We start from the raw sequence: 21075 nt of genomic DNA, 5'->3' as shown, positions 1-21075 counted from the left end.
CACTTATTTCTGTATTTTAAGATATCTCCCACAACACCCAAATACACCCTAAAAAGACCGAGGCTTCTTCATTGCCTCCCATAGGTCTCTGCAACCTCTGACTGGGAGCAGTTTCTGGCCTGAGGCTCCTTCTCACATGGGAGCTTTCTCCAGGGCACAGAACAGGCTGTGCTGACCCTCATCACCTCTGCCACAGTCCATGCACATGGGCTGGAGCATCCTCCTACGTTCACTTCCAAGAAAAGCAGGAAGGCACTGCAGAAGTGAAACCAACACTCGTTTGCTGGGGAGAAACAGGAGCACGAAGGGCACCTCTCACAACCCTACCTGACCCTTCCTTCTACCTGAGCAGCAGGGCAGGCTGCAGCCCTGGTACGCTCCGCACCTCTCTCCTGTCTGACTCCCCGCGTGCTTCCAGGGAGAAGTGAGGGGTGCTGACAGCGCACCCATGTGCAGAACAGGAATGCATGACAGCACCATCTCATACATTCCATTCCGTGATGGAATCACCAAGGTTGGAACAGATCATCAAGTCCTGCGCCCAACCCGCTGCCCCACACCACTGAGCCACGTCCCTGCAGGACTGCATGCCGCTGGTGCCATCGGATGAATCCCACCCCACCCCAGCCAGCCCTGCTCACTCAGAGGTGTCCCCCTGTCCCCAGCACGGCCGGGCACGCTCCCAGCTCACGTCCCAGCACACAGAGTCACTCTCAAGAGCTGCAAGGCACAGCCCTGGAGGTCCACGCCTCGCACAGCGCTCATCTGAAGACCATTCATTTTCAACACAATATGACTATTGTGCTGCTTTGTGAATATCCTCCCCAAATATATGTTTAAAGATGCACAGTTACAGAAGACAAGCACTTGTTTTGTTACAAGGGATCCCATGGTAGATTGAAAACCAACATGTCTCTAATTTCTACGGTATGTTAGTTATAACACAGCATGGGCAAGTTCACAGAATCAAGTTATACATTATCTGAGTCATTATGTAACGAAACACTTGAGAAAGGCAAAAAGACTATTTTAGGAAGAGATGGCGTCTGCGACAAATTAATGCTTGCATTTTCAAACATATCCACACATTATGCTGTGCATCTAGTTTTAAAACTAGAAAGAGAATGCTCAAGGTCAGATCAAGCAGTGCAAGGGAAACCACAGAACCATTCAGGCTGAGAAGCCCTCTCAGATCCTCACATCCACCCCAACGCACCCCCAAGTGCCCACTGCCCACATCCCTCAGTGCCACGTCCCCACAGCTCTGGGACACCCCCAGGGATGGTGACCCCCACTCCCTGGGCAGCTGTGCCACTGCCTGACTGCTCTGTGGAGAAGGAATTGTTCCTCATACCCATCCCAACCCTCCCATGACACAACTTACGGGCATTACGTCTCACCCATTACGTCAGTGCAGGTCAGCACACCTTGCAGCAGCCCGAGGCTGGGGCAGAACATCTGTCAGGGCACGGCAGCGTGACCAGGAGTTCAGCCCTTCGGCTGCACCTGATGAAATCACATGAAGCCCAAGAGCCAAAACGCTCCTCATTTCATCACAGTGACCCTTCAGAACGGAAATTGGCAGGGTATGCTATGTGGAAACCAGTATTTTCCAAACAACACCAGCTGAAGTTGGCTTTACCTGGCTAGCAGGCTGAGGCCTTCAGCTCCGGTGATGCAGGAGCTCTGAGGGGCTCAAGGTTTGCGCCAGACTTTTTTCTAACACAATTATAAATCAAATTAAATGAGTTGATGTCACTTATTTCCCCATACCAAATTCCCAGACGGACTCTTCCAAACAAACAAAAAAGGAAACAAACAATAATTCAACTCAGTCGGAAGTGCAGCTCCACACTACTGGCTGAAGTCTTCCAACCGGCTACAGCCACCACTTTGCAATCTCTGCTGGGACGCGTTTCAAAGCCCTCCCTCAGAAAAGAGAGCGTGCACTTCTGCCTCTCGGCCAATTCTGAGGCTTCCTGTGCGGCTCCCAGAGAAAACTCCTCTGTCAGGGTGTTGCATTTTTCTCAGCAGTGTCAAACGCTCCATCTCCACGTGCCAGGCCCACCAACAGGCCTGCTTGGAGGCCACGTGCACTCACAGAGACGAGGCAGAATGCTGCAGCAGCCCTGCCCTGTGGCATCACACGGCTCCTGGCAGCACAGCCCGAAGGACCGACAAATGCAACCACTGCTCTTGCTATTTTCTTCATGGTCTCCCGCATCTGAAAGCATTTGGAGCCTGATCATAAAGCGCTTCATTCAAACGCGTGAGACAGCCCAGATGCTTAAAAATAAACTGGTGCTGGAGAGTGTTGCTGAATTAGCATGTTTTGCATAATTGATTTCATTGTGCTGTGGAGAGCTCTCCAGTCGGTGCTTCATACAAGGTCAGGGTGCAGCTCCTGCACGTGCTGCAGGCAGAGCTGAGCTCCAGCACACACAGCCCAGCAGAACCCAGCCCACTGGAAGGCCGCTCTTTGGGAAGAGACAAGCAGAACACAGGACTTCGCACTTGTTAAATGGTTTTAAATGTGCAGCTTCTGTTAGTTAGGAATGGAGTTTACGAGCAGCCCTTCAGCAACTTGACTTAAAAGCAGCTTAAAGAGAAGCCAAGCTGAGGACACCGCTGTGCCCCATGGGACACGGCCAGCCCTGCTCCCAGGGCGCTGCTCCAAAGCAGCAGAGGGAAAGCAAAACTGGAAACTCACGGGGATTTCCTATTTCTGAAAAGGAGAGGTAGAACAGATTCATTTTCACTTTTCTGTTACAGCGTTGGAAGGAGCAATGCTGAGAAACAAGCAGAAATCCTGACTGCTCCTGATTAAGAATGTATTTGGGAGAACCGTTAAGAGCTGGCATTAGATCTCCTATTCAGTAACGCTCCAAAAACCAAACAAGTGATCAGAAAGTGAATGTCAGAGCTCAGTTTTACTGTAATGGGAAAACCAGGAATTGCTGCACGTCAATCACACCCCTGCAGTCAGAGCTGCTGGCTGACAACACCTTCACCCACCTTCTGAGCAGCCCGGGAAGAGCACTGCTCTATGGAGCCGGGGCTGGGCTCAGGGCAGCGTGCAGCTCTGCCTGGAAGCACCTGTCACAGCAAGGAGCACCGACCCAAAGCATCTTTTGGAAGGAAATGCGACATCGTGATGGCATAAAAAGGATCAGGAGAGGCTCTCCCCCACCATTAGCTAATTGCACGGAGCCGGGGGGAGGTTTCCATGCCCAGCACCCAGGCACCCTGCAGGACCCCCCACCACACCACTGCCCCCAGCACACCGCAGTCACAGGGCGGTGACACACGCAGTCTGACAGAATGAGTTCATACCTCTGTCACAGCGGCCCGACAAATTAAGGCGATTATTTTTACGTGGAAGTACAGCAGGCTGGAAAATATGTACATATGCATCCTTTTAGCCATTTTTGAAGTCTTCACGTTCCAGGCACTGAACTTTCAGCAAGGCGACTCTCTTGCTGGTAGCTGAGTACCCACTGACCACCCTTGTGTCTCAGCCACCCAAACAAATAGAGATCTGCAGTTTTATTAAAAATATTCTACTGCAATTTCTGGACAGAAAGACTCACAAATGTCATTTACTCACACGCCAGCCCGATAGATGTTTTACCATGAAGTGACAGTTCACCCTGTGAATGTAAGCCATCAGAAATATCCGGTTTTGAGCAATGTGATTTATTAGCTTGCTTCTTCCAAAAAAAGTGTCACTGCTCAAATCACTCAAATGAGACCCTGAGGAAAGAGGCAGAAATCAGCCAGAGAGGCCTGAGCAAGAAAACACAACAGGTCCTTCCAATATCTAAATTTTAGGAGCCTGCTTTTCCCAGTGCTGTTCCTAAGGCTAACCTAGCACCTCTCAGTCTCCACAGCATCGCTTTCTGAACCCTATAAACCCAGCACAAACTTTGCCTGATACAAGAGCAGGTGACTGACACCCATGTGTGAGCCCTGCCACGCTGAGGTACCACAGCACAGAACCCAGCGCCCCAGAAATGCCACCGCCCAGACATCTCCTGCAACAATGTCACACTCCTTAATGGTTTGCAGATGCTAAACTGTCTATACTATAAAACAATGCATAATATAGCTGATAGAGGATTAGGGAAAAGAATGGAGAGCAGCTGGGAAACGTTATGGACTTTTCACACCGAGCTTTCAAATTCTTTAGCAATAGACACTACGAAACTCTTGCCTGGATTGGAAAATGACGCTCAGACACATCTCCCTGCAGAAGGAACCTGAGCCAGCACGAAGAAGCTCCCAGCGGCAGAGCTGACACACTGCCCTCAGGTAGGAGCATCCCCTCAGCCAGGAGCAGGGCTGGGAGCAGGAGAGCAGAACCCCCTGCACCGTGCAGCCCTGCAGACACATCGCTCTGTCCTCCAGCACCGGGCACAGAAACCTCCTTTGTAGAGCGGAGCACCGCTCAGTGGGGATAAGAGGATATTTCCTGTTAACCTCACTGCAGATATGTAATCCAGCAGTCAAATTATGTCAATCACAGCTCATTAGGCAACAATTCACCCTGCCAACTTTGTCCTGGCTGCTTCCTCTGAACCATGTGTCATTTGCAAACATGTGAAGCCGTTACCGGCTCAAGGCAGACCACCCTGCTGTGGGAGCTGCTCGCTCCTGCACCCCCAGCTCTCCCAGGTACCGGTGCCATCAAGTCTACGTGCACACACTGCACAACGGCTTCCTATTCTGTACATCAGGGCTGCTTACTACAATTACTGATTTATGCACACTTGCCCACGTGTCCATAGCAGAAAACCAGAAAAATCCAACACAGATGAAGAGGGAGGGTGCCAAGGAACGGACACCAGGAGGTGGTGCTGGTGCTGCTGGACTGTCCTGTACCCCTCGCTGGGACCTGGGAACGCGCTGGAGGAAGGCTGGAACCACAGTGCCACCATACTGGACTTTACCCTCTTGCACAGGCTTGAAACCAACGGGTTGTCTCATGTTCTAACGAAAGGGAAGAACTCCTGACAGTTGGATGGGATGGAAAAAATGACACTTAGCTCACAGAGAAAAACCTGGATCTCCCTCAGATTATCCTTCAAGTTCTTCTTTTAAGTGGGTCCCATCATATGCACCGTATTCTTGAAACAAGCAGGAGATGACGCCTGGTCCTCAAGCAGAAAAGACTAAAACTTCATTGCCCCAGAGAATCTAGGGAAGCAGGTTTACTTCATCAGGCAACACAATCCCAGGCAAAATCCTCGTGTCGCTTACTGCAGGGACAGGAAGCACGAGGCAGCCAGATCTGGCACTGACATCCCTTACCTGTGTGCTGCACACACGCTCAGCCCATCCTCAGTAATGCCAACAGCACCATTACATGCGAAGGAGCACATCAGCACCAATAGATTTGGAAGCTTTACTGAAAAAGCGGCAACCTGGAGCACTTCTCCATCACCCCCTCTGACGTGTGCACCTCGGATCTCAAAGCGTGACACCAACAAGGAGGCAACAAGATGACCGTGTGTGTTGGAGGTGGGCAAACTCTTCACCAGAGACCTTCCTTCCAAAGGATGGCTGCTAAGATCTTAGCAGAGACCATGTCCAGGCACCGTGCTGCTGAGCTGCTGGCCGCACAGACCACAGAGGAACTGCAGAAGGTCAGGGCAGCATGCTCCATGTGGAACAAGTAAGATAATGGCTTAAGGTCACAGCATTTACAGTACAAATATTGCCATTCTGCACCTTCTTTATGGTGTGTATGTGGTTCTGAGGGCGATGTATCATCGCACTGGTTTTACAGAAGAATGAAACTTCCCAGTGCTTTGGTAAGGCAGCACGGGAAGAACCTTTCCTGCATGGCCCCACTGTTTATACACAAATGGAGCACGCAGCTGCAACATCACTAAGCTGCACGTCCGTTAGCGTCAAAAACGGTCTTCGAAGTGCCATTAGCAGGAAGAAAATCATTGCTGTCAGCAAAGCCCTTTGGCTTGTCGGTGGTGTGCAAGGCATGGCTGTGCCACGCTGACTTCCCAAAGCAGTGGTGAGAGGTGAGACGTAGCCCTGCAAATTTCAGCCTTCCTGCCTCCACACTCGGCTCTCTCGCTGCAGAACATACTCATTTATGGTTTGCCCCCAACTGCCATTCCTTTCCCATTAATCTCTGCTTTCCTATGGCCTGCCCAGCGCTGGGGTTTAACCAGAGGCACAGCGCCCTGAGCTGCAGAGAAAACCAACTAATCACAGCCTCGGAGTCTGCTCCTCCATAAACCTTCCCCAGATGACGTCTCCACACTTAACCAAACCAGACACTCAGTCCCAACTCAAAACCACCGTTTTTCTCTGCACACACGGACCTAGCCAGTTCCTTCTGGTAGGCAGGATGACCCGAGCCTCCAACACATCCCAGCAGCACAACCACCGTCGCTCTCTCCGATAAAGCAGGATGAGATCAGGCTTTTTCCAGCACACTAATAATCATAACATCTCACTCGCCATTTGGCTCACCAGTGGGGGTTCCCGGCTGAATAGGCTTATTCTTTTCTTAGACACGATAATCTAATTGGGTCTAACCGGCAATAATCCCGAACGCGCCCGCGCGGTCCCCACCGGGGCGCTCCGCAGAGCGGGGATGCCGGCGGGGGCTGCACCCGGGGAATCGGGCTCCTCGCAGCCCCGCTTCTGCGTTTCGCATCGTTCCAAAGAGTTCCACCGAGGAGTTACGCGTTGCCGCAACGCAGCGGCACTACCTATCGAGCGCCCGAACGCACCGCGACTTCTGCTGCCGGACGCAGCGCTGCCCTTCCCCGGGAGCGGCCGGAGGAGCGCCGTTCCGGCCGCCCGGCCCTTTGTGCTCCCCAGGTGAAGGGAAAGAGGCGGAGAGAGCCGAAGTCCCCGAGCCGCCCGCAGGTGTCCGCCCCCCCGGCGGCGCTCCCCGCGAGCGGCGCGGCTCCGGGCGCCGCCAGACAAAGCCCCGCGGCCGCTGCCCGCTCCGCCCCGCCGACCCGAGCCCACCTGCGGCCGCGGCGCGTCTCGGGGCGGCCCCGCCCGCAACTTTTCCCGTTTCCAGCCGTTTCCACGGCGCCCCGCAGCCCCTCACGGCGCCGCGGAGGCCGCCGTCCGGCCCGCCCGCCCCGCGCCCCGCAGACAATGGGGCCGGCACTCACCAGCACGACGGCGAAGCGCTCCTCCAGCTCCCCGGGCTCGGGCATGGGCAGCTTGAGGGGCACGCCGTGCGCCCTGAACTCCGTCTGCTGCGAGTCCACGCTCCCCGCGTTCCCCATGGCGGCGGCGGCGGCGGCCCCTCCGCGCTGCTGCGCGCCCCGCGCTCGCCCTCTAGCACGCCGCGCCGCCGCCCGTCATGGCTCGCCGCCCTCGCCCTCCCCCCGGGGCGGGCTCGCTCCGGCTCCGGCTCCGGCTCGGCGGCGGCTCCCCCGCATGCCGCCGCGCGGCTCGCACAAAGCCCGCTCCGCCCTCCGGCCCGCGGCGCGCTGGGACTCGTAGTCCCGCCGCCGGCCTGTGGGAGAGAGGGATGGGAGGAGGGGGCGCGGGGCGGGGGCCGGGGCCGGGCGGCTCGGCCTCCATCTTGCCGCGAACTCGGAGGTTCCCTCCCGTCGGGGCTGCGACGTGATGGCCGAGGGCGCTCCGGGAGTCCTCCCGGGCGGCTCCGCTTTGCGCGTTCGAAGTCGGCACGACGAGCTGATAAATCCCGCGGAACTGAGCGCGAGGCTGCCGAAGCACGGCCGGGCTGTCTCACCCTGCGGGTCACCCTTCTCCCCGCGCACCGAAGGCGCTCTCTCAGATGCTCCTATCTGACTTTTCCACCTTTCCTGCCATCGCGGTCCCTACACGAGCGCTGTGAAGGCCAAAGCCAAGCCCCGTCGCTCAGAGCTGGGCCGTTCGCCGCTCTGCACCCCACCGTGTGAGCCCGTGGGTCTGGGGAAGAATAGTTCTTTAGTGAGAACTATTGGTGATGGGTGGGTGGTTGGACTGGATGATCTTGTAGGTCTTTTCCAACCTTGGTGTTTCTGTGATTCTGTGATTCTGCAACTCGGCCGAGGATGGCATCCACCCACATAGTGACAACAGTGCCGTAGCTGTCCATCAAAGCCCTAACTCTGTCCATCCACTGCAGCTCCGCATCCCTCTGATTTAGTGTTCCATCACCCTTCCAAAGAAGATCAATTGCCACTGAGCTTCACCCCCACGAAGGCAGGCTTCCTGCAGTGCTCCCGCTTCAGCATTAGGTCGGGTCTGCACGTGCTCACTCTGGCACACAGCTTGAGGTTACAAGTACCACCACAAGCACCACTATAGGCGCACAGCCGCCGTGCGTGGAGCTCTGTGTTGTGCTGCCACCTGGTTTGGGAAGTTCAGTGCATGTCAGGAATCTGTGACACGGGGACTTAAGAGCACTGCTACCTGGCAGGCAGCAGTGAGCGTGCTGCACACAGCAGGTGAGCTCAGCCCTCCATTGCTACAGGAGACTTTGTGGCATCACCCGGTAGAAGATCCCAGCCATCCATATAGAGATTCATTCTGGGGAAAGAAGAGCAAGAAGAGATGCGTTATTATTCAGGAGCAGGAGAGAGTGGCATGGTTGGAAGCGCTCCTGTCCAATGGACGAGAATTTCATAAGATCGCTTTGCTAAAAGCCTAAAATGCTAACAATAACCTTAACAGACCACATTTTAAAACCATAAATGGCTTTTAGGATCTAATACAGGACTGCTGTTGATAGTGAAGGAAGAAGTAACACAGACTTCTGTTATCAAAAACTAATCAAAGGTCAAAGGTCTTTGAAAGATTAATAGTCCATTCAGCAATAGGACACGCAGCGTTAGAGGCCTGCAGACAGTGGGTGTGAGTTGGGGGCGATGGGGCCAGCCCTGGCCATGGGCATTCGTTGTGCCACTGCAGAGCATGACCTCAACAGGCTCTGCTTTCTGAACAGAGAGAAAATCATCACAGCATTTGTACATCCATCATTTGGGATGAAGGAAGGCACTGGGGCCCGGGAGCCGCTGCTGGCCACGCATACCTGGGGAAGGCGAGGATAACTGCAGGTCAGACCGGATCCCTTGGCTTACGCTAGGGCTGGAAGCTGAGAGCTGTCCTTCAGCTCAAAATCATGCTGTAAGGCATATTCAGTTCAAAACCAGACTTGCAAAATTTTTAATGAAACTTAACCATGCATACATGCTGACTGCTTAACATAAACAGAACACAAAGGGAGGGAATTCTTTTAAGAGAACAAAATGATTTTTGAACAATTTGTTGTAGTCTGTAGGTGGGATGTCAATGTTTGCAAGCGTGAAAATTAGCACAGCAGCATTGCTGAATTGAAGGCTATTTAGCTGGCTCGTGCATAAGCTAAAGAAATTATTCTGGGATAAAAATTAACAGGAGCTGAGTTTTTGCAACTATTTATTTAATAACCAGCTACACTGTGCACAGTTTATAGAGTTCATCCCAGGCATGCAGGGTGCTCTCATCGGGTGATGTCACTGTCTGAGCCGGGGCTGATGGCTGCAGCAGCCTGGTGAGGGCTCCGTGCTATGATCGCATGTGGAATTTCACTGCACGGTGAGACAAATACTTCTCAGCCTGCAGCAAAGCAGTACTCTATCACCAACATCTGTGTTACAACAAAGCTGGAAGTTTGGGTTCAAGTCTTGCTTACATTTTTCTGAACCGGGGTCTATATATCTATCTATGGGAGAAATTCTAAAGGGAAAAAAGAAGTCATTTTGTGAAGCTTCAATGCTCAGCATTTCCAGACAGATCCTCGGCTGACACTTCTGTGGAGTTCTGGACAATTTGATTTAATGTTGTTGAAGCTGGAGGGTCAGTGTCAGCTTTTAATAAATAGCTAGGAACCAGCTCAGCAGTGGCAAAGGTGGTGTTCATTCCTAATAAAGATGTAGTGCAGCCATAAACTCCCCTCTGAGCTGAGCGGTGTACGCTTAAGAAGAGATTATTGATGGCAGCACAATAACAGCTGACCTTGCCTGGGAGATTACAGAGGACTTCTTCTGAAATGCATGCCAAAAAAAAAAAACAAAATAGGCTGCATTCTGAAAATAGTCTTCTTGAGGAAAATCAGCTTCTGCGGTGATATTCTGATGAAGGGAAATCAGGAACTTGGCAGATAATCTTTATCTTGGTGCACATCGGCTGTTTGGAGGAGGTTTCGCTGAGGTTTGCCGTGCTTTACCCAGTACGACATATCTACTGATATGTGGCTGCTAGTCTTGTATCTACAGCAATTTCCTACACGTACCAGAAACCTGCCTTATCTGGCCTCAACAGATTGTAGAAATAAGTTGTAAAATAACGGCCAGGCCTGTCAGCCTTAACAGTATTGCAGGTTGTCTTAGAACAGCGTGTGTTTGGCTTGGAAACTAATTCAATATGGATCTGAAAACAACCCAGAATCTGAAAAGTTCGCAGTCACTCTGCAGGGCCGTACTGCTCATCACACTGCCATCTCTCCTAGAAACATTTGTATATTGGCTTGAGTCTGCCTGCCTGCTAACAACTCCCTCTATGCCAGCATCCACCTCCTCTTTGCACAGCTTCTACATCTTGTGCTGAGATCTGAGCTTGTGATAAAGATGCAGATGAGTCCTGGTACACTTGGTACAGTTATTAGGTTTGTATCTCATTAGCCCACTGATTTTTCTTTGTTTGCTAGCAATTAAATTATTAACTTTGAATCTGATTTACTTGCAGCATCTACACTGTGCTGTAACCAACTGTGCTGACGTCCTTGGACTCAGTTCCAGCACTTGTTTGGGTAGATTAGTGGCTTGCAGAAGCCATGTCATGACATGGACAGCACTTGCCTGTGCTGGGAGATGGGCAGCACTGAATTCCACATGCCGTGAAACATGCGCCCGCCCAGCCCATGACCATCGCCAGCAGCACAGGGGGGTGCAGACCAGGAGGGGCCAGCTGGGTGCCACTTTCTCAGCACCGAGATGCATTATGGAGATACAAAGAAGGCAGCACAGGATATGTGGCACAGTGATTTTATATCTTTCCTCTGACTGTTGGTTTGCTCCTTAGAAATATTTAGGCTCAGACACAGTGCACAGCTGTACGGCAGCAGAGCCATCTGAGACAGTGGTGAGAGCTCTCTCTAGAGTTCACAGGGTGTAATTTTCAGAGCAAATCTGAACACAGACGTGAGCTTGGTGGAAAAATTGCAGTAATGGCAAAAAGACCTATTTCTGCAGTGCTGGTTTACTGACCTGGATTGCTGCAGGTGAGACAGCGCAGGTTCAGCAAAACCACAGCTGCGTGCCTGCACCTAGGGCAAACCTGCCCAGCACTGTGGGCAGTGGAGATCCAGCCCAGGGCATTTTCATCGAATCTCCTATTTTTCTGCTTTCCAGGATAGCCAGTCTGAGCAATCAGCCCATAGTCTGAAGGAAAATTCAGCTTCAGAAAACAGCATGAGCATTTGTTCTGTGGGATGGAGTGCAGAGTATCTGCACCAAACGCAGATTTGCAGTAGCAGAGCACAGGAGCTCAGTGGCAGTCTCAATGAATCCCTCTTGCAAAGGCCTCGTGGGGTTGTTTGGGGTGTGATGTGCCCTGGCTGGGAGCTCTCCATTACTGATGGGCAGGAGGGCAGGCAGACAAAATGCAATTTCTGAAAGACCAGGAAGGCGAAGAATTTTAAATGCTTGTGAAAATGAGATAATGGAGCAGAAAATAATAGGAGGGGATGAGTCAATATTTAATAGTGCTCATATCTGAACATAAAGCAGCACTTTCTGCTTGCACATGGGCAAAGGCCAGGCTAGATGCATATCTGTGTACCCATCTGTCAGCTTCAAACCAGCTGCAAACACTGCGGCTATCAAAGAAGTGTCAGAGTCAGTTTTAAGGCAGGGACATCTTTTAGCCTCGGTGAATTGTTTTTATTAATCGCAAAAATATTCTCCTCTCCTTTCTCTCCCAGAGCGCCTGGTAACACGTGGGCCCCAGAGCTGCCCCACAGCCCCAGCGTGGGACAAAGCCGTCCTTGTGCCGGGATGGGAGCGCGGCTCAGGGCGCTTCCACGCAGCGCTTGGGCGCGAGTGCCGCACAAGTTTCCATTGTTTTGCTCTCTACAAAGAACTCCCCGGGACTGTTAGGCAATAGGAATAAAATGAATTCAATTTTTTCAGCTGATAGAAGCTTGTTAGAGACCTTAAATGAGTTTCAGAACTCACGAGAAAAATATAGATTTTAGTTTGCAGGGCTGATGAATAACATTTGTCTCTCGACAAGAAGGGGGAAGCTTTGTGAGCACTGAGATTGTGTATCACTGCAAACACAATCACTAGAGCCTGCATTCTGAAGTGGGTTCCCAGGTCCTCTCAGCTCTTTGTGCCAAGATCTCACTGAGCTCTGAGCTCCCAGCAGCTGAGACAACATGGCATGGCAGCACACCCTTTTGCCTTTGCTTTAGAATTGTAGAACCACAGAATCATTAAGGTTGGAAAAGATCTCTAAGGTTATCAAGGCCAGCCATCAACCCATGCCCACTAAGCCATGTCCTTAAAGGTAGGGACTTTCAGCTTGTCCAGTGAAGGACGCCTGTACCCACACCAACTCAACATGATGTGAGCTCTGTTGGCAGAGCTTTTGGGGTCTCACCAACCTGGTCACCAGTTAAGGATAGAATGCAAGTTCTCCACGTGCAGCTGCAGCCCACAAGATTCTGCCCTGCCCCAAGACCATGAGGAGCAAAACCAGTGTCCCAGCCTTGGTCATTACCAAACTGCCATGCCCACCATGCTCTTCAGCACAACTTTTGGTTCCGAAGCTAAATGGAACGAGATCAACAATGCAGATTCTCCCATACAACTTCCCAGTTCTAAATGTCCCCACTTCTGTTTCGAGGCAGAAATAGCAAAAGTTCACACCGAATCATTTACTGCCTCAGTGAAACAGGGCTGAAGGCAACCTGGTGTGCTTCAGCTGAACCCAGATGAAAGTGAACGGATACAGGGAGGGTAAGGAGATTTGCTGCTTCTTAAATAGCTTTTTAAAGAAACCAGCCCCGAGGATTTGCCAATAGCTGGCTCCACCTGTGAAGTTCCCAGTAGCATCCCAAAATACAGCACATCTCTGTCTGATGGTCACAGCCATGTGTAGGGGCAGCACCAGCACAAAAACACCACAGCTCTGGGCAGTTGCATCCCAAGCCCTTGTGCATCTGGAGGAGCATCAGGGATGTCAGGACTTGCAGACACGCTGCAAGACCCAAGCACAGGCTGCCTGGCTATCTGCGGGGTAACTAAAGCACATTTCTCAAAACAGAGGATGGAGTGACAAATCAGCTCTTTTCTCTGCATCGTGTAAAAGTCAGGCTGAACAGAGGTGAGTGGATGTGTGTGCCCACTGCATATTTTTTCAAGACACATGTCTGCATATGCATGCATGTAAGATCTTCAGCCTTTTTAATGGTTCAAAGGAAATGAATCTGTTGCTAGAGAAAACACTTACAGATGGCAGCAGTCGCTGCACCCTTTTGGCTGGTGTAGGAGTGCTTGCATTGCAAATCATATCATTCAGCCAGAAAACCAGGCCGAGCTGGCAGTTATTGTTGGCGATGTAAAATGGGAATTGAGTGTGACCAGTGGCTGTGCAAAGTGCTAGGATGCGTGTCAGGGAAAATGCTTGCTCGGAAGGGTTTTAAGCAGTGTCCTGGAATGGACTGTAGCAGTGTTACCGAAGCCATCAAGCAAAGCACTTTTCCATCCATGACTGCTGCCCAATTCCTGCCAACTCAGCTCCTCTTTGTTTTGCTTCTCCTTGCTGGCCAGAACAGAGATACTGCAGTGCACGGCTGGGTGGGTGACCTCAGCCTCAATGCCAAATGGATGACTAAAATGAATACAGAAAACACAATCCATTGTCGTCTCTCTGAAATACCAGCTTTGTTCCACGTGGAGCTGTGGCTTATCAGTATAACCCCTTCAATGCTGCACTAGGACACAAGCCCTGCAGTCCCTATCCCATCAGTAACTGCACTGACAAAAGCAATGGTGTCATGTCAAGGCTCACCATGACACGGGATAGACATATGGGGTGCCAGGGGCATGGAGCCCACACTGGGTTGGGGTCCCCACCTGGGGACTGGATGTGTGAGATCCATGCAGGCTCAGGATGTTACTGGCTAATTCTCAGCAATGACTCCATAGTGGGATTGCAAACAGGAGAAGGGTTACTCACAAAGCAGTGCAGGTGCAGCCTCAGAGCACAAAAGTCCCTGAAAGCAGGGCTGGGATACTCCAGGTGGTGGATCACTAGGGGAACCTGTCTGTTTTATAAACACACTGCTCAGGTCATCCCCTGCTGGCCATTCCCAGAGGTACCAAGCTGGCTGGCTGGATGGTTGGCTCTTGCCCTTTCAGGTCCTAATCACTTTTCCAGCCAAAATGACCAGACCGTGCAACTCAGATGAGCCTGGTAGGACACCATCACCTTTTACCAGCAAATAACTTCCCATTTTACTCTTGTTTACTGCTCACTGAATCTAAAAGCCACATGCCTGCATCAGCCCCAGCACTGCTGAAGCATTTCTGAACTTTTTTGAGTAGTTCCCGTCGCTTTCCGCAGTCCACATGAGCCGCAGACCCCTGCCCCAGCATGATCCCTGCTCCTGGGGATGGAAGAGCAGAGTTTGGCCATAAAGGCTTTAACACACAGGCATTACACCAGAGCAAAACAGACGCACACCCAGGGATACTGTTCCTGGGATGGTTTCACAGCATCACTGTCCGTCTGTCTGTGCCACTGTGCTTTCCAGAGGCCGTGTCCTTCTCTGGGAAGTGCAGGCAGGTAAACAGCCAAACCCAAACAGAATCCACCCTGGCCAACTCCAATCATGCCTTCCTCTGAGAAAAATGGGTTCATTGGTTTTTCATGGCGTGGGTGTGATTAATGAACTTAATCACAGGACACTTTGATCCAGCTCCTGTTTGGAAAGGATAGTCAAAAACAAGAAGAGCTGCTACCCTTTGTGCTTTTGTAATTTTGTTAATCATAGAAACCTGTGAGGCTTTTGCATAGTCAGCAGCTGCATGCATTAGAAAATACATTTGCAAAACACAACAACATTTGCTTTCATATTCTGAAGCCAGAGAGTATATCCTAGTTGGCAGAAAGCTCAAAGGCAATTTATGAAGACCCAAAAATCTTGCAGGAATTTAATTAAACTTTAAAACTGTGCTAACACTCATACATAACAGCTTACAAAGCATGATCATAAGGCAAAGTCCTTCACGCTCAGTGTCTCTGTGCTCCCCACACTCCGTTTTCTGGTCGCTCTGCCTGTTTACTCACTCCTGCCCTAGCTGTCCTCGTCCCTTTTGTAGAGGAAATGGCCTTTCCCTGCACTCCAATTAACAGGGTTGTGTCTTGGTCTTGCACAAGGTGCTACTGAGCAAACAAAACCTGCAGCTGGAAAGTAGCGATTTTTAGTTAATTTGCATTTTGTTGCAAACAAAACACAGCTGGGGCTGCATCTCTGCAGCCTCTGGCGTGGAGCATGGCACATCTGCCACCATCCCCAAGGCAAGCTGTTCCCATTGGATCCATTGATGGGTCACTGCTGGTTCTCAGCCTCACCTTTGCCCCTCGACAGAGAATTTTGGGTCGTTTTAGAGAAGTTTGGGCCAGTTTGGCCTCTCTCGTGGCAGTCTGCATTCCAGCCAGCCCTGCCACTTCCCAGAGGCCCCAGTCTTGCTCTGTCTGAGCCTTCCAGCTCCACTGCTCTGAGAATCAGTGAGAAATTGGGGTAAACTCCGGCAGACGGAGATGGGATCTGGCCGTGCCCGCAGAAGCCAGGCAGAACGTGTATGTAAAGGGAGGAAATGAGAGGAAAATTTAGACTGAATTTAAAAACTAAACTTTTTTAATTAGTAAATTCTTTACCAAAGAATTTACATTGGCTAGTATATGATTCCTCATTGCTTAAGGGATTTAAAACCAGACTACTCTCTGCTCCAAAAAAGTGCTATAAGCAACAGTTCCTTGCTTATAATGAACTGGAAATACTGGCAAGTCTCCATCCCCTTCAAATATTTTCCCTTGTCTCTTCAAGAGGTTAAAATAAATTATCCTGAGATGTACCAGATGTAGCAGGCAGGCAGGGACATTCCTCCAGCCTTCCCAGCCCATTTTCTCCTGTCCACAGTCAATGAGCAGCAGCAATGGCTGACGGTACTGCTACAACACGGGGACCCAGCACAGCAATGGCCTAGCACAGTGATGACCCAGCACAGCAATGAGCTGGCATGGTGATGATCCAGTATGCTGATGTCCCTGTGTGGCAATGTCCTTGTGCAGTGATGACCCAGCACGACAATGTCCCAGTATGGTGATGTGCCAGCACAACAATGACCCAGCATGGGGACTTCCCAGCATGGCTATGTCCCAGAACACAGATGTCCCAGCATGGCGATGACCCAGTACAGCAATGTCCCATCACAACAGTGACCCGGCATGGGGATGACCCAGCATGGCTATGTCCCTGAACAGAGATGTTCCAGCATGGCAATGTCCCAGAATGGCAATGTCCCAGCACAGCAGTGACCCAGCATGGGGATGTCCCAGCACAGTGATAACTTAGCACGGTGATGCTGCAGCCTCTGGCACTGTGGTCTCCGTGGCTCTGGGCTTGGCACTGGTGACTCACTCAGTCCTGGAGCCTTGTCTCCATCCCACCAGGGTCTTCTTCATGAACCCCTCAAGCCCAGTGCTAAACCAAAGTAGATTTTGTTGCCTGAAATATCAGCCATGCAAATCACTCCACCCATCAGCACTGGTATTAATTAGCCTAGAAAGCACTACTGTAATAGTGGTGTTCTTCCAGCAAACTTCTGTGATGCATTAATGACGATAGCTATGGTAGTAGGGACAGGAGCAGTAATAACAATGCCGACTGGGGGCTCATGGCATTTTCTTAAAGCAAAGCCACTGCACACCCACCTGTGTGCACACTGCTGGGCTCCCTGTGACCTGCATGGCATGGGACAAGCTGCAGCCCCAGGTGCTCGGAAAAGGGATGTTTTGTGGTTCTGTGCTTAAGGCAGGACCCATTGCAGGGAGCAGCAGGACTTGCAGAGTGGCTATTGCTAAGAATCAGGACTGCAGCTTCCCCGGGTGCATCCAGAGCTGCAGTCTTCCTGGTGATATAAACAACGCAGCAGCAGCAGCCCCTCTATAACTTAAACAACCCTTGGCACCATGCCTTTTCTTTCTATTTTTACAAATGCCAGAAGAATTTTCTGTATAAAAATGAAAATCACCGGTGGCCAAACCACCAGAATTGCACTGTTGGTCCCCATCCTAATGGGGTGTGAGCACTGGCTGCTGCCTCGGGAATGCAGGTGGCTGGCAATGCTTATTTGCTGATTTGTGCTCATAAACCCTTTTTCATCTGAGGATCTTACAGCAGTTTATAAACATGAATTTAGCCACTAGACGCCCAAGCAGGCCCTATCTCATCATACCTGTTGAACGAGCGTGCAATCAGAAAAAGATCTCGCCCAGATTTGCACAGGAGAGGACATCTCCTTACAACTCCTTAAGTCGCACCACGGCAGGCCTGAACTACAAAAAAGGCAAGGCAGGAGAACTGAAGGAAACATTTTCTCCAAGACATACTTCTATGGGAAATGCAGGCAATCTTCTTCGATGCTGTGTTAATTGCAATGTTAATTGCGCACCACACAGTGCAGTAGCACTGCTGATCCTGATATGGGATCAAGGAACATTCCAGCAATGGGTACTAGAGCTCTGCTCTCAAGGTCCTCTTGCAGGTACCAGGCAGTGACAGGACATCACTGCCTCCACCAGAAACAGAGGCTGACAAACAACAGCAGCTCAGGTAAATACTGTGGCATTCACAGCACTGAAGCAGCAGCTGTGCAGCTAGAAGCTGGGGTTTCTCCTTAGCAAAGGAGGAGTGAGCCCAGATGTCTTGCTGGATGCAAGTTTGTTTGCTTCCTTGTCATCTGGTGACTGCTTTGGGGAGGCCCTTTGGCAGGTTATGCTCTGTCTGAGGCTGCCCCACAGAAGATGGGCAAAGAAAAGCAGGGTACAAGGGCCTGGGGCTCTCAGAGGGATTTCCCTGTTCTGACATATGCAGTTTTAACTCGTGTGACCGGTTACATGCAGAGGTTCATTCTGTCAGACTTGCTAATGCGTCCCAACCCCTGTCTCATGAACCCCAAATCTCTTTCTGACACGGTTCTGTTTTGATTTGTTTTGTTGAAGGAGTGGAACAAGACACACAGCACAAACCAGATACATTTTGTAATTGTAAGTCAGCTGATTACTAGGCATACATGACACAGACACGCTCGTGTGCACCTCTGACACGGTGACTACCTGTCCCGATGCTGTTTTCTCTCCACACAAACATCCACGTGGGTGGAGTGTTTGTGTTCTGAAATAATTAAAAATGTACATTTGCATGTTGTATGCTGTCTTGTTGATTCCATGCTTCAAGGCACAGTAAGAATGTGTAGGCATTCGGTCTTGTGTTAGGATGAGCATTTCAGAGTAATGCACAGCCTTGCTGTCCAGCACTGACCTCTGTTTGCTGCTGTGGCTCTGAAAACCACGAACCAGCCCTGTAAGGATTCTTAGCAGTTATTTGTTAGGGATGTGTTTTATGTGGAACAGAGCAAAACTGGAGTAGTCCCAGCACTCCAAATGCATTCAGACTTTAACAGAGGTGCAGACAGACCCAAATCCAGTCTCTGGATCTACAGAAAGAATTGCTTACGTGCTGTCTGGGCACATGCTGCCCAGGGTAATGAGGTGCCTTTCATTCACAGCCCAAATGCTTGCAGTGAAAGCACAGTCAGCTTTGTAGCTGGGGAGAGGAAGCATCTGATCCAAAACTTGGCTGGCACTATGAAACAATTGGGAATGTGTCGCAGCCACATTCCTGGCTGGCCATGCCTTTGTTCAGCAGCAGGACGTGGCTGGAGGCATACGGTGCCCAGAGAAAAAGATTTGTCAACGCAACCTGCAACTGTTTAGCATCTATTGCCATATGGGGTGTGTATGGAATTCCCCACATGACCTCCATTTAAATTGCCTCTCTGCACTTGGATGTGGTGCATTGAGATGCTGGGCGAGTGCTGTGCATGAAAGAAAGGGGGGGAAAGCAGGATGCATCCACGCTGGCTGCCAAATCTCCCTCTTTCTCCACGGTGGTAGGTATAAAAAAGACAAGTAACGCTGTGAAACAAGTACAAGGAAAAGTACAAGGAAATACAATCTTTAGCTATTTAGAAGAATAAATGTATATATGCCAGTTACACCAGCTTGTTTCCAAGTGTACTGCAATAGCCATCCATGAAATGTGCCTAAGATGCTTGCATGAGGAAACTTGATTGCTTGAGCTGAATAATAACAAAAGTCAAAGGAAACTTAACAGTAATGAATCAAAGTCTTTAGGCGGTAAGGGTATGTTCCATCTAAGTGGCATCAGGCTGTGTGTAAAGTAAAATTTATTATTAAAAATGCTCAGACTTTTCCATACTTGTTTAACACAGCATCTTTTTGCATGCAAGAGTGCAGGGGATACAAAGTCTGCTCATCTGCTGAGCAGAAAGCAGTAAAAGCACAGACTGCTAACACTTGTAAGAGTGTGCTTCTATCTGGCTTCCCTCATCACAAGCCTCACCTAATACCAAAATCAGTACAGAGGGGGAGAGTCTTCACGCACATCTTGAAATGCTTTATGTAGAATTATTTTCAGCATTTCTCTGCTTAATCAGCTCCTCTGTTTGCATGACTCCTACACAGAGCACCGAGGGAGAGAGACCATTATAAAAAGAGGAAAAAATATTTCAGTAAACCACAAAAACTGGTCAGTGAACTAGGGGGCAGCTGGGGAAACACAGAGAACTCAGTCAGTTACGAAACAAAAGTCAAAGTCCTAGTGAGCCACTTCTGTGCTTTTAGGCACTAGGAAAAAGGTCCCTAAAGAGCCACCCAAGTTTTCTAAAAGCAAACATTTTGGACAATATTAATTGTCCTTTAAAACATCCATTACAAAAACTGAGGCTTGAAATTAAACATTATGACATTGTTACAAAAGCGACATGGAAAGATCAGAGTTGGCCCTTTTGATGTGTATATGGCAACCCAGAGGGAGCAGCACCCACTTCCCCAAAGCCCTACAGATCTGCTACGGGTACAGAAAGCAGAGTTTGCAAACGGGCCCGGTGATGGTGAAATATCCACATCACAGGGGCAGGGAGAAACCGCCAGGTATGGAGTCAGGAAAAACAAGTTCAGAAATAACTTTTTTTTTTTTTAATTTTTGTAGTTTTTCTGTCCTCCTCAGCAGTATTTCCTAGGAGTTCTTAATGAATAGCTTGTTCCTGCAGGACTCAAAATAATTGGCAGTGCCCTAATTTTTTTCTTCCCATGTCTTATTATTGTGGATTTAATTATTTACTGAGGAACTCAGGTTCATTAAGCACCACTGGCAAATACCCTGCGGCTTTGGTTGTGGTGTCACCTAGAGCAAGAGTTCTGTAGACACTTCTGTACAAGTATTTGGAGCCAGGGGGCTCAGACTCAACACAGGAGGCCCTGCCCCATCCTTCGCTTCTAGGAAGTGGGCCAGCTCTATGGTGCCCCACCACAGCCAGGTAAAAAGTGGAGCACATGTTTAGGGCAGGATTCACTCGATGCAGTATCAAGGTGACTATACCAACACTGTAGGATGGTAAGAAATGACAAAGATATCCATTTACTTGCCTGGGCAGCTGCTGTGATAATTGCACCACACGCGATACTGTGGAGAAGAACAGAGCTGAAGTTAATAAAAATGAGAACTCATTGTGCAGAACTCATTACATTTTCCTATTTCAGCCAGACAACATTAGTGTTTATTGCATTTCTGTACAAATTGATTCATCCTTCCTTTTTAAGGCAATTAAACAAATTAATGCTATTTTTACTCCGCTTGATTCACTGAGTGAAATTATAAGTTTCAATTCAATTCGTAAAGTTAGGGCCAAGGGAAAAGCACTCCATTTTGCCATCAAAATCTGA

The 21075-nt window shown here is 50.1% G+C and overlaps 1 protein-coding gene across 5 annotated transcripts in view; it reads right to left on the bottom strand.

The window, feature by feature from the left end:
• The window catches only part of FMNL2 (formin like 2), a 107985-nt gene extending 100513 nt beyond the window's left edge, over window positions 1-7472 (bottom strand). For all 5 annotated transcript variants that reach the window (XM_085227983.1, XM_085227985.1, XM_085227982.1 and 2 more), the window contains exon 1: window positions 7155-7472. In XM_085227983.1, coding sequence (XP_085084109.1) covers window positions 7155-7271 — 117 coding nt within the window. In that variant the 5' untranslated portion in view covers window positions 7272-7472. The remainder of the gene's footprint in view (window positions 1-7154) is intronic.
• Between the last annotated feature and the right edge of the window lie 13603 nt (window positions 7473-21075).

This window comes from Meleagris gallopavo, chromosome 7, assembly GCF_905368555.1.
Source record: "Meleagris gallopavo chromosome 7, MGAL_WU_HG_1.1, whole genome shotgun sequence".
NCBI classification, from domain to species: domain Eukaryota; kingdom Metazoa; phylum Chordata; class Aves; order Galliformes; family Phasianidae; genus Meleagris; species Meleagris gallopavo.
Note: the sequence above shows the minus strand (reverse complement) of the source record. Positions and strands in the feature narration are given on the sequence as shown.